This window comes from Macaca nemestrina, chromosome 17 (genome assembly GCF_043159975.1).
Source record: "Macaca nemestrina isolate mMacNem1 chromosome 17, mMacNem.hap1, whole genome shotgun sequence".
Classification (NCBI taxonomy): domain Eukaryota; kingdom Metazoa; phylum Chordata; class Mammalia; order Primates; family Cercopithecidae; genus Macaca; species Macaca nemestrina.
In genome coordinates, this window is record NC_092141.1 from 82,557,387 (window position 1) to 82,570,944 (window position 13,558).

General features: G+C 54.3%; 1 protein-coding gene across 3 annotated transcripts in view; it reads right to left on the reverse strand.

Moving 5' to 3' along the window:
- LOC105469102 (sidekick cell adhesion molecule 2) overlaps window positions 1-12,331 on the reverse strand; it is a 309,641-nt gene extending 297,310 nt beyond the window's left edge. For all 3 annotated transcript variants that reach the window (XM_071083534.1, XM_011719697.3, XM_011719696.3), the window contains exon 1: window positions 11,912-12,331. Coding sequence is in view for 2 of the 3 variants with exons in the window: in XM_011719697.3 (XP_011717999.2) it covers window positions 11,912-11,975 (64 nt within the window). In the remaining variant the exon portion in view is untranslated. The remainder of the gene's footprint in view (window positions 1-11,911) is intronic.
- Window positions 12,332-13,558: the final 1,227 nt, after the last annotated feature.

Below are 13,558 nucleotides of genomic sequence, written 5' to 3' on the forward strand. Positions count from 1 at the left end.
TACCACCCAATCACCCAAGCGGCAGGGTCCCCTAGGGAGGGGCAACAGTCGTATCCTCACTCCCACCACCCTTGAAGGCATGGCCATAGGCCAGCCATAGCAGATAGGCAGTGTGATGGTTAATACTGAGTGTCAACTTGATTGGATTGAAGGATGCAAAGTATGGTTCCTGGGTGTGTCTACGAGGGTGTCGCCAAAGGAGAATGACATTTATGTCGGTGGATTGGCAGAGGCAAACCCACCCTCCGTCTGGGTGGGCACCATCTAATCAGCTGCCAGCATGGCTAGAATAAAGCAGGAAGAGGAACGTGGAAGCACTTGACTTGCTGAGTCTTCTGGCCTCCCATCTTTCTCCCGTGCCGGAGGCTTCCTGCCCTTGAACATCGGACTCCAAGTTCTTCAGCTTTTGGACTCTCAGACCTACACCAGAGATTTTCCAGGGGCTCTCAGACCTTTAGCCACAGACTGAAGGCTGCACAAAAACTTTTGAGGTTTTGGGACTTGGACTGGCCTCCTTGCTCCTCAGCTTGCGATGGCTTATTGTGGGACTTCACTTTCTGACAGTGTAAGCCAATACTCTTAATAAAGTCCCCTTCGTATATACATTTGTCCAGTTAGTTTTGTCCCTCTAGAGAACCCTGACTAATACAGGTAGTGACTCAACTATGTTTGAGGTCCAACTGCTTTGGAAAACAGCACAGAAAATTTTAAACACAAACAGCTTAAATATCTACATGTAAAGCATCTTAGAATCTTACAGATGAGGTGACTCATTCAAGTCTTTCAAGACTAGATTCTGCCATATATTCTAGGGGGTCCAGGAAGCCATGGGGACAACAAACCACATCTTCAGCAGCATCGACCGGCTTTCACATATCTTTTGTGTGTTGGGATAGAATTCAGATAGACCATGGAGTAGAATGCACATATTCACACATTTTAAAACTAAAACAGGCTGGGTGTGGGGGCTCACACCTGGACCACAGCACTTTCAGAGGCAGTGGCAGGAGGATCACATGAGGTCAGGAATTCGAGATCAGACTAGGCAACAGAGCAAGACCCTGTACCTACAAAAAATCAAATGATTAGCTGGGCATGGTAGTGCACACCTGTGGTCCCAGCTACTTAGGAGGCTGATGTGGGAGGATCGCTTGAACCCAGGAGGTTGAGGCCGCAGTCAGCTCTTATTACGTCACTGCCCTCCAACCTGGGTGATGGAGACTGACATCTCAAAAAATATAAAATTAAATATAAAATAAAATTTAGAAATATATAAGGAAAAGGTCATGGGATAGTAGGTAGTTTCAGGCTGCACAGCCGGATACCCCAGGGCACGTGTCCACCCTCCTTACCATGAATGGAACATCATGGTAGAGTTTGGAAATGTTGCATTTACCTTCTGCCTTTTTCCAATGAGGACACCTCTGGCCACAGAGGCTAAAAGGCCTGGCCCAAAAGGACCCAATGAGACTCTTCCGTTGTGGCCTCCGAGGCCCACGCAGAGTCATGAACTTGTTATCATCTCTCTCTCACTTCACTATGACCTCCCTAGCACTCTTAAAAGAGTTAAGTGCGTTAATTCAAGAAATAATTTACATCTAATACCTCAGTTCTTGTGGATGAAGGGTTATTATCTAAACTCAAGGAGTTCATAATTAAAGAAATCAGTTACACACGGATATTAAAAGATAATTCAGAATCAACAAGGCCAAAGTGCCCAGCGAGACATGTAGACTGGAACAACTGGGAGGAGGAGTCCCAACCGGGGGTCAGGGATGGCTTCACACTAGGCTTTTTGGGGTCAGTGGAGAGGAGAACAGGGGTTCGAAAGGGGAGAAAGGAAGGTGCTAATGGGCTGGCAGGGTGGGGAGGGCAGCGTGAGCTTGGTGGAAGGCTGGTGTTGGGACAGGAGGAGGCGAGATTGCAGTGGCGCGTAGGGCCAGATTGTGGAGAGTCTGCCATTGAGGCCACAGCTGTGGGGAAGCTACCAGAGTTCTGAGAGCGAGGGCGTGACATCACAGGTCTCAGCATCCAGAGCCTATCACTAAGACCCTGTGGTCATCAAGAGGGGGCTCCAAGTGTCCTTACGGAGAGGAGAGGCCATCCCAGGCTGCCCTCTGTGTCCTCCTCCTGTGCCCACCCAAGCTAAAGAGAAGCCTGTGGTCAAATGAGCCTATCCTGGGTCCACCGGCCCACAGCAGCATGACAAACAGTTCCTGAATGTGTGTATCTTGGCCAGATCTAAGGCAATGGCCTGGGAGGCAGCTGACCTGCATTCATCATCTCTTTCTTACGAGTCAAGCGACCTCGGCAAGTTACTTAATATTTCTGAACTTCCATGCTAACGATGTTAATAGCATTAATACTTTCTGGCCAGCCTCCTTCATAGACTGGGGATGAAGAGCAAATGGGATGTGTATGAAAGCTACCCACCTACATTTCAGATTTTATGGGAGGATCCAATAAATACATTCACCTTAAGGCTGAACAGCTGATAATAGCTTAATAGGTGGGTTCTCTGTGCCATATTTGCATCTTAAGCTGGAGACAGAGAACGTCTTCACCAAATCAATAAATCCCTAATAGCAGAAGTTTAGATGCCACTGGCATGTCTGTGAAAGAGAAAAGAACAAAAGCTGTTGGAGCAGGGGCACCTGTCAAACTGCAGGCCCCAAACGGACCTTGCTTCCAAGATAAAGATACTAAGGACAATGACATGACAAACACTTGTTCAGTATTTATGATACACAGAGCACTGTATCCTAAGAGCTTAGCATAGCTCGCTAAACCCTGTCACAACCCAACTGTTATTCCCATTTTACAGATGAAGAAACTGAGGCACAGACTCATCCAAGGTCACCCACTCAAATCAACGACAGGTAGGATTTGAGCCCAGGGAGTCACCTGCATTTCAGGTTTCTATTTTTTTGAGACAGAGTCTCACTCTGTCCCCCAGGCTGGAGTGCAGTGGCACCATCTTGGCTCACGGCAACCTTCGCCTCCCAGGTTCAAGCAATTCTCCTGCCTCAGCCTCTCGAGTAGCTGGGATTACAGGCACGCGCCACCACGCCCAGCTCATTTTTGTATTTCGTATTTTTAGATGGGGTTTCCCCATGTTGGCCAGGCTGGTCTCGAACTCCTGTCCTCAAGTGATCCACCCGCCTCTGTCTCCCAAAGTGCTAGGATTACAGGTGTGAACCACCGCGCCCTGCCCATTTCAGGTTTCTTGGTGCTCTATGCTGTCCCGCCTGGGCCCCTGCTGCCACTTTCTGCACTGGCTCTCACAGTTCGAAGCAGCAAATGAATCATCGGCTCCAGATTCATAATTAACTCACATTATGTGGTGACAGCCCAGTTGTTCCGGTGCCCAGTGATATTTTGGACCTTTACTCAGATTCTGGGCCTCCCAGATCTGTACCTCCAGGGAGGGGAAAATTTCCAGAGTCCTGGCTTTACCAGGCCCTTGAGAGTCACTGGTGTCCGCCCCAGACGCCGAATTCCCTGAATGAGCCTCGTTATGGCAAATAATATTTCCTTCCGTTAGGACTGTCACATCATCAAAATTTCATCACCCCTCTGGGTCACTAATAGCTTCCTACATGGCATCAAACTTTAATTGCCTTTCTTCCCCTCATCCTCCCCACCCTCACACCCCGTTCAATTTAGAAGGCACTTGTGTGGCTCAGTTACTGGCAAGCCAGTTCTGCATGCCCCAAGTGACCTTAAGGGAACTCCTCAAATAGCTTTGGGGCATCCCAACCCCAGAGAGAGATGGAGACGCGGAGGAGAATAGAAGACCTTCAACATTCTGCCAAGTCAAGGCCCAGTGAAGACACAGCCAGGGTGGTGGCAAGAGCCAGGAGGATCAGGAGGAGGAGGAAAAGGAAGAGGAGGAGTAGTTCCAAGGCCTCTTTCCAAACTCTACCACCCTCCCTGGACCAGCCCGTCTTCAAACAGCACAATTGTCTGGGCATCTCCCTGGAGAATGGCTGTCTCTCCTTGGGAAGACAGTGACATATGCCGTGGAAGCCAAAGGCAGCCTGGAGCAGTGGAAAGAGGACAGATGTTGGGACCAGAGAGGCCTGGGTTCAAATCCTGACTCCTCAACTTCCCTGCTAGAGGGCCCTGGGTGGTTAATCTCTCAGCCTCACTTTATCCACGTCAGAGTGATAGGAAGGACTGAGGCAGATGATAGTTGTAATGCACCTTGCCATGTCTGACAAGCAGAACTGTGCACCAAATGTGAGCTCAGGATGGAAGACAAAAAGACTCTAAACTGGGAAAGAAGCAAAAGAAAATGGGGTAAGCCAAGTGCAGTGGCTCATGCCTGTAATCCCAGCACTTTGGGAGACCGAGGTGGGTGAGTCTCTTGAGGTCAGGAGTTTGAGACCAGCCTGGCCAATGTGGTGAAACCCCATGCCTACTAAAAATGCAAAAGATTAGTCAGGCATGGTGGCATGTGCCTGTAATCCTAGCTACTTGGGAGGCTGAGGCAGGAGAATCACTTGAACCTGGGAGGTGGAGGTTGCAGTAAGCTAAGATTGCACTATCGCACTCCAGCTCCAGCCTAGGTGACAAGGCAAGAGTCTGTCTCAAAAAAAAAAAAAAAAAAAAAAGGTGAGATGCGGAAGATATGGGTGAAATATACAGCAAAGACACCGAGAAGAAAACACATCTTAATGCAATCTGAGATCCTATCTTAAGGCCATTTGGAGGGCAAGCACAGAAGTACAAATATAGTTACAGTCATTTATTAAACAAGTACTTATGATATGTCGGGCTCCATTCTCAGTGCTCTATGTGTATTATCTCATTTAAGCCTTGGAAGGTTTTTCTCCTTGTTTTACAGACAAAGAAATAGAGGTTGAGAATGTTAAGTGACTTAACCCAGAGTGCCACAGACAGCAGATGACAGAGCCTGAAGCCAGGTCAGCCCAATTCTGAGGCACTGATCCTATACATACCACTTCTTAATGGCTTAAGGGGGAATAAAATAAGCCTCCAAACAAGGAAGTAATAACACAGACTGGGGTTCTGCTTTAGGAATGTGTAAGGTAAAAATGTCTTGTGTAAAGTAACCCTCTGTATGAAAGGCCGAGACCACAATGTCTTCTCTGTGGTTATGCAGGAACACTAGGCATTGCCAGTGCACGAGATCCGGTTGTCTTTTCCCAGCACATGAAAGCCTGCACTTCCCAGCTCCCTTGCCATTGGGTGGGACCATGTGATCCATTCTAATGAATGGGCTACAATCAGAAGAAACACAGGCTAAATAATAATTATTGAGACAGAGTTTGCTCTGTCGCCCAGGCTGGAGCGCGGTAGTGTGATCTCAGCTCACTGCAGCCTCTGCCTCCCAGGTTCAAGCAATTCTCCTGCCTCAGCCTCCTAAGTAGCTGGGATTACAAGCATGTGCCAACACACCTGGTTAATTTTTGTATTTTTAGTAGAGACAGGGTTTTGCCATGTTGGCCAAGCTGGTCTCAAACTCCTGACCTCAGGTGATCCGCCTGCCTCGGCCTCCCAAAGTGCTGGGATTACAGGCGTGAGCCACCGCGCCTGGCTGGGAATATAAGTGTTGATGCAAGATCTTCCTCTCCCTTTTCCTCTGGAGCATTAATCAAGGACCTTGTGTATTTCAAATGGTGCATCCATGTATGGAAGGCATTACCCGCTAAACCTTCTACCCCTCCTCTCAATTTCCTTCACACCATAAAGTTGGAGTTCAGCTAATGGGGCTTCAGCAGAGATCCAAGGGCTGCGCAACCCAGAGGCCAGGCCTGCTAGAGGCAGATTGATCTGTCGGGCCAGAGTCAGGAAGAGCTGGGAAAATGGCCAGAAAATCTGAGCAGGGGCTCCTGTCTCAACGGCAACACTACCCAATTCCATGGATGCATCCACGGGAGCTGCTGGAGGGCAGGGCCCCCACTCTTGAGGTGCCTGGCTGCTCAGTGCACTGAGGGTTACATGGCATGGGGTGTGCTGGATGTACAGAGACCAGAGGCATTTCACAAGTCAGTGAGCTCTGGAGATGGGGCGAGAAGCTTGGGAGGAAGCTGGAGGAGCTGGTAGGGGCCAGATGACCACGGGCTGTATGCCTCCAGTAAGCATTCATTCATTCATTCATTCATTCATTCATTCTTCATATTATGCTGACTCCTTCTATGTGCCAGGCGCTGCCCGAGCAGCTAGAAATATACCAATGAATGAAACAAAGCTCTTGCTCTCCAGAGAGACCAATAATAAACAAACAAGTCAATATATGTCAGCTGGAGCTGAGTGCAATGGAGAAAATGATGCAGAGTGAGGGGGTGGGTGCTCCGAGATGGATAAGAGACATTAGGAGGAAGTCCTGGAGGAAACAAGGGTGAACTTTGTAGACATCTGGGCGGTGTGGGCACCAATGATGGAAAGGCAGGAACTTCGAGTGCCATGTTAGAGGCCTGGTGAGTTCCAGGAACAACAGGCCGTCAGTGTGGGGACAGGAGTGAGTGCAGGGGGACTGAAGAGATGAGGTGGGACAGGAGGTTCATGTCTAGGGAGCAGAGGGGCAGCGATCAGGACATCTTCCTGGCCTGTGATGGACACATTATAAGAACTTAACATTTACAAAGGGCATTTTCAAAGTGATCTGGACAATCTCATTTGATTATCCAAGACTATAAGGTAGATGCAGTCTTTTCTTTTCTAAAAAAAAATGAGACAGGGTCTCACTCTGTTGTGTAGGCTGGAGTACAGTGGCGTGATCTCAGCTCACTGCAACCTCCGCCTCCCAGTTTCCAGAAATTCTCCTGCCTCAGCCTCCTGAGTAGCTTGGACTACAGGCTCCCACCACCATGACTGGCTAATTTTTGTATTTGTAATAGAGACGGGGTTTCCCCATGTTGGCCAGGCTAGTCTCGAACTCCTGACCTCAAGTGATCTGCCGGCCTCGGCCTCCCAAAGTGCTGAGATTACAGGCATGAGCCACTGCGCCCGGCCAGTAGATACAACTATTTTTAACCTCACTCATTCTACAGATGAGAAAACTGGCTCAGCTCAGCATTGCCCAATGATGGAGGCAGGATTCAAAGAGGCAGAAGCCACACTGGGAGCCATTCACCACGTCTGCAGGAGAAGGGCCTCCCCAGGGCTTCCTGGGCTCAGCAAGAGGCTTTTTGATCCAGACACTGGGCCCAGGGAATCTGAACGGACAAGCCCTGCTGTCCCCTCTCTCCCTTCCCCCTGGGATGCTGAGCATCCCTGCTCAACGCTGCTCATTGGCTCTGTCTCCTGCCCAGCACATGGACACAGGGGTGGGACACCTAGGGGAGGGGGCACCCAGGCTGTCTCGGCAACCAGCTTGTTTTCCTTTCCATTACAGGCAGTGGGCCGCAGCCGCCAGTTGCTGCTGGCCCATTTGTTGCTATTGGCATCCCAAGGCCCCAAATTATGATGACTAATTCCCACCGCTTTAGGCAGCTCCAGGGCTGTCTGCGGCAACATGCTCCAGGGGGAGCGGGGCAGAAACCCCGCAGGGATCACACCCGACATCAATTCCAACTCAGCCTCCTGCCTCCCAGAGGGGCTGGGAGTCGGGAAGGACAGGGAGGGGGCTCCAGCCAATCAGAGGACCCCTTCAACCACAGCCTGATCCTAGGAAAACCAGCTATAAGGAGACCAATGTCTTCATCAGCATAAAACATAACTAACAACCAGCTTGTGTTGAGCAGTGGTGAGTTCTCCATCTTCAAGGGTATGTAAGCAGAGACCAGATGGCCTTGTGGGCAGAGGACAGTCCTAGATGACTTTTTGTGTGTCTTCAAGTCAAATGCAATGACTCCCATTAGTCCTTTGGATGGACGACAAGCCCATTCTCCCCTCCTTGTTAGCTTACGGCCCGACTGTGTGTCCTGTGGTACAAAGTCAAATGTGGACCAATATGCAGGTTAACACTTCATTTTAAAGTCAGCCATTCAGGCACTGTTTAAACAGAGAATCGCTGTAAAGAATTTGGCCTCCTTCCCAGCCTCCTTTCCCTTGTAGAACAAGGTTCCTGGCCCCTACGCTGGCCTTCCAGTAGAGGACAGGAGGGAGAGGCAGTTGATAAATATTTGCCGAACAAATGCATGAAGCGAGGGCGGAGTGTGTGTGGGGGGGCTCGGGGGTGGGATTTGCCAGGCAGGTGTCAGGCTGCCAGCAGGATGTAGCCTCTGGGTGGTGGTCCTGACTCTGTTCCTCCCAGACGGGCCATTTTCTGCAACCAGTGGAAGCACCAAGCTATATTCCTCATCTAACCACTGCCAGAATGTTCCGGACTCCCCAGCTGAAGCCAAGGGGTGCAAAGGGTGGGGAAAGAGGGGCACAGGAGAGCAGGGACACCCCCATTCCACTCGTGAGTGGGGCTTTTGACAGCTGAGCCCCAGGCAAGCACGACACTCGGCCTCCTGGTAATTAGCAAAAGGCCCTGATCAATAAGTTATTTTTTGCTGTCAGTAATTAATAATTACAGCTTAGCCACACCATGTAATTAAACTTTCATCCCGCTCCCTCGTGTACTGTTGGCTTTTATTGTGATTAGCTCCCAGCACTAAACTTTCTCCCTTTGGAGCCTTTCAGGAGCCTCTAGAGCTGGGGGTTCCAGTCCCCTTTCAGGGTTTTCCCCACTGCCTTGTTCACTCGGCTCAGATTCCCTTCCTTCTGTTCTTCCCCCAGGCATGATTCTCTTGAAAGAAACTTCTGGACCAGCTGGCTCGGCTGCTCCTGCCCTCCCCCCAACCTCTCAGGCTGGCCAAGATGACCTCCAGCAGTAATCAAGCTTCCAAGCACATGGGAAATCTCTCGAGGCTCTTGTTAAAAGACTTCCAGGCTCACCCAGACCTTTCCAATCAGTGTCTGGGAGTAGAGCCCACGAATCTGCTTTGCTATGACTCCCTGGGAGCTAAGTGCTTGAGGGCCACTCTTTGAGACACAGTGATGTGGCCATGGAAGGAATTTAAAGAAACCTCCTGGGTAAGGAAAAATAATTCAAGGTCGTATTGGTGCGTGGCAGGATGCCATTCTTCATGGACTCCTAGCTTAGTGTTAAAACCATCATAACAACAATAATAATTGCCATGTATTAAGTACCTTGTATGTACCAGGCACCAGCTGGGGCCCTGTCCCTGGAATACCTTGAATTCTCCTAGCAATTCTATAAGGCAAGAGCTATTATTGCCAGTGTACAGATGAGGAAACTGAGGCTCTTAGTGGCTAAGAGCCTTGCAGAAGGCCTGTCTGCAGCGAAGTGGCAAAGCCAGATCATGAGATCCCGTTCTTTCTGCCGCTCTTTCTACAACCTCACTGCACTTTGCTTGGGAAATGAGTTTGAATCATGTGACCCATTGGGCATCGGGACAATGGTCAAATGTTAGCTTTCAGTATACCCAGGTGATGTCGTTCAGGTCCAGCACCTAAAAAAAAACAACCAAGCTCAGATGAAATCTGGTGACAGTGGTCGATGTGAAGTTTGTCTCAAGGGAGGAACAATTGTTTGGTCCCTTGTTCTGTGCCATGCCTGGAGAATCAGGCTTGTGGGCTCAGAAATGACAGTGCTAGTGGCTTCAGCTACCCCCGAAGGATTAATGTCATGGTCTGAGACTGAAAGAAACTCACTCTCTAGCCCCAAAGCAAATAAGAAAGGACCCCATGCCCTAATCCCACCCCCTCCAACACCCAAACCCAGCACTGCCAAGCCTAGGACTGCGTTCCCACAATCCTCTGCAAGGCTTGTCACGGGGGACACACATGGCAGGAGGGGGTTCGATGCTGGAAGACACTCTGGGAACCAGAGAACACGAGCGGAGCAGCAGGAGACCTGGGCAGCCTGACACACAAAAAGCAGCAAACAAGAAAAGCAGACAGAAAGTGAATCAATCACAGAGACTTTCTCTGCTTCTGACAGGGGAGCCCCTCCCGCAGGAGGCGCAGGGACACGGGCCACCTGGCCTTAACTTTAGCAGGAGGGGTGGGATCTCAGCCTCAAGTGGATGGCACAGGTGTGGAGATGCAGCAGGAAAGGACACATGAAGACCCCAAAGCAAGGGCCATCAGGTGCCCTGGGGACTCCATAAGGGCCTGGTCCTAGATGAGACACGAATTGGCGAGCCACCTGCCCAGGGAAATCATACCATTGTTGAAAAGTCTACAGAGCAATGAAGTTAGAAGGGTCCAGACAGATGCTGGCATCCCCTCCCTCCACGCCGCTCAGGCTTTTGGCTAGTAACACTGGTTATTGCAGAGCACAACTGTGAGGCTGCTCCAGGATGAAGGACAAGCCATTCCTATTTTGCCAGCATCAGGGTCCTTCTGGGACCCGGCAAAGAGGGGGCCCAGACAAGAAGCCTCCATGCAGCCGGTCCTGGTTTGAAGGAGAGGGGCTCAGAACTCACCTGGTTCCACACCTGCCTCTGCCCCCAGATCACAGAGTGGCCTTGAGCAAGTCACTTAATGCCATTTGGCCTCAGTTTCCCTATCTGTTAAACGGCTACTAAAATAAGGTGACCTCTGAGGTCCTCGCTTGTTCAAAGATTTTATGATCATAAAAATAACTTTTATTACACTACATTTATAGAGCACATTACAAAATTTCTAAGTGCTTTTACGTAAATTACCTCGTAAAATACTCCCCTCAGCCCTGTGAGTGAGAACTGATTATTTTCATCTCTTTGATCTTGGTTCTCTGGATTGCCTGATGCTGGGCGCACGGGGTCCCTTCTTCCCAGAAGGTTTGGAGATCCAAGAGGCGGCGTGGGGAGTGGGTTGCAGGCCCCACAGTCTGGCCCCCTAGGGTGGGTCTGGCCCCCTCCTGAACCTGCGAGAGTGAAGGCCTAGCCCTGCGAGTCCTAGAGCTCAGTCCAGGCTTTGTCTCCCTCCGCCCCCAGCAGGCGCCGCTCGGACACCGCTGACACCACTGTCTGGATCGGCGAACCCCAGAGGCGAGGAACCGCCGGTGCAGCCGCCCTTCACCGCGGGGACCTGCCCGGGGACCAGGGGGACGTCTGGGCATCCACCCTTAGGAAGCGGGCAGCGCAGATCACACCTCGGATCCTTCGTAGCACTCCCAACCCCAAAGCCACTAGCCCTTCTCCACCGCGAGGCTGCTCCCGGCAGCCACAGGTCACAGCAGCGAGTGGCTGCACAGACGATCGAGCGAACAGCGGAGGCTGAAGGCAGGGGCGGGGATGCGGGGTGTGGGTGGACGGGTGGGAGGGGAGGCCTCAGACCCTCCCTGTGCACCACCCCACGGTGAGTCCACGGCTGCACCCGCGACCTCGGCTCCAGGCTCGCGCAGCGAAGCACTCCCAGCCCCAGCGGCCGGCCGGGCAGCCGGGGCGGGCTCCCGTACGTGGCCAAGCTGGGCAATTGCTCTTTCGGGGCGAGCAATCCGGCACCCAGCGCCCGATCGCACTCCTTCCCAGCGCCCGCCCACGCCACTCCCTCGCCCCGGGGAGGCCATCGCCTGCCCGGCAGGGGCCCTGCCCTTCCCCGCAGACACCGAGCAGGCCACCAGGAGCTCGGTCTGGGAAGCTCAGTGTAGCCGAGCCTGGAGCCCGGCACGGAATGTCGCTCCCCTCCCAAGCTGGCGCAGGGCAGCCACAGCAGACGGGGGGAGGGGAGCGCCCCTCCCACCTCACCTAGGGCTCTTCTCTGCTTCCCCAGGTCTTCCCCACCTTCCCCCACTCGGAAGCCACAAGTCTCGGAGAGACTGCCCCACCCCCAAAAGAGCCCCCAAAACTCGGGAGATGGGGTGTCTTGAAACTCCCTGGAGAGGCGCTACCACGGCTAAGCCGGGTGTCCTGGAGGCCACCGTGAGGCCGGCGAGCTCCCGCCGCCCCTCCCCCGCCCACTCTCCCAGCCCCCTCCCCGCCCCCACGTGGGGGTCCCTCCTTACCTTGGGCTCTGGCCGCGCGGATCTGATGCAGAGTCAGCAGCGTCCAGATCAAAAACCCCCACATGGTGACCAGCCTGGAGGGGGGTCCTCGGGGTCTCCCTTCCCTCCGCCCTGTTTTATAATCCTGGTGGGGTCCGGTACCCCGTGACTTCGTCCCGGGAGACAGTCAGTCTACGCGGCTCTGTGCCCCAGGCGTAATATGCCCGAGAGGGGCAGCGCTGGCCACCCCAACCCTTCCTCCTCTTCTGTACTAGTCCCAGTCCGGCAGCGCGCCTGGAAGGCGAGGGGCGAGCAGGGAGAAAGAGGCCAAGCCGCCCTCTCGGTCTAGGGCGCCTCTCTGCCTTAGCACCTCAACTCCGACTTCTCCCAAGCAGGGCGGCCTCTGCGATCCGGCCGGATCGCCGGCTGAGCTCAGGAATAAATGGACAACTTCAGGAAACTTCCTCCGGTGGCCACGTTGCCCGCCCCCCGCCCCCTCCCCGCCCCCTGGTTGGGTTCTCCCGGCCGACACAGTCACCGCCGTTCCAGGCGCCTGGCCCCCAGGACCCGGCCAGAGCCCAGCGCAGCGGCAGACGCGGGTGCGGGGGTTCTTTTAGGGGCGCCGGTTTCGGGGGGCGCGGTGAGCATAGCGGTCCGAATCTCCCTGGAGCTGAAGTTTTCTTCTCTCTAACTTTGCAGGCAGCATCTGGCGGGGCCGAGCCACCCCCCTCTGGGCTCCACCGCCCTCGCGCCGAATCCGGAGACTCCGGGTCTCCTCCGGGGGCGTCGGGGCCGGGCGCGCCCTCGGCTCAGCGCCCAGCCGGCTAGCAAACTTTGCGGGTCCCGGAGCCGGGCGCGCAGCCCTGAGCGCTCATGTCCGCACCAGCCGCGGGGCGACGGGGGCGGGTGCTGGGCTCCGCGACGCGGGCTGTCGCCGGCTCCCGGGCGCGGAGCCTCCTGCTGGCCCCAGGATGGAGACCGGCGGCTCTGCCCTCCGCCGCGCCCCGGCCGGAGCTCTCGGGGAGACGCACCGAGAGCCCGGCGGGCAGCCCCGGCTCCGGGGACGCGGCGCCCCCTCGGACGCCCGGCGATAGCCGACCTCCCGGGCCGGAGGAGCAGTGGCCGCGCCAGCGCCTCGGCCGCCGCTGCCGCTCGCCGAGCCCGCCGCCCTCCGCTTCCCGGGCTCGGCGTCCAGAGAGCCGCTCCTGCCTGCGCCGAGCGGGAGCTGCGGGGGCAGCGTGAGCCGGGGACGAGCGCGGCGGAGGCGGAGACGCGGAGAGGGGGGCCGAGCGCTACCCCGTGGCCGCGACTGGAGAGCAGCCTGCGCGCCGGGAGGGGCGGCGGCGGCGGCGGCGGCCCCGAGCCAGGCCCGGGAGCGAGCCCCGCAGAAATATAATCCAACTGCGCGGCCGCGGGCGCCCAGCGGCTCTGGGACCCGCCGGGGGGCAGCAGTGCCAACCTCCTGCCTTGCCGGGAGAGATGCGCGCGAGCCCCTCCGCTCTCTGCCCAGCCTTTCCTTCCGGCCTCGCTCGCACCCCTCTCTCAAAGGCCTCACAGGACTCCCAGAGTCTCCTATAGCCAGGAGCCCCCAGCCCGCTTCCGGACATGGAGTGATTGGTTGGGGGGCGGCGGTTGATTCCAGTTTCTCCTTCCCAAGTCAGGCTCTCC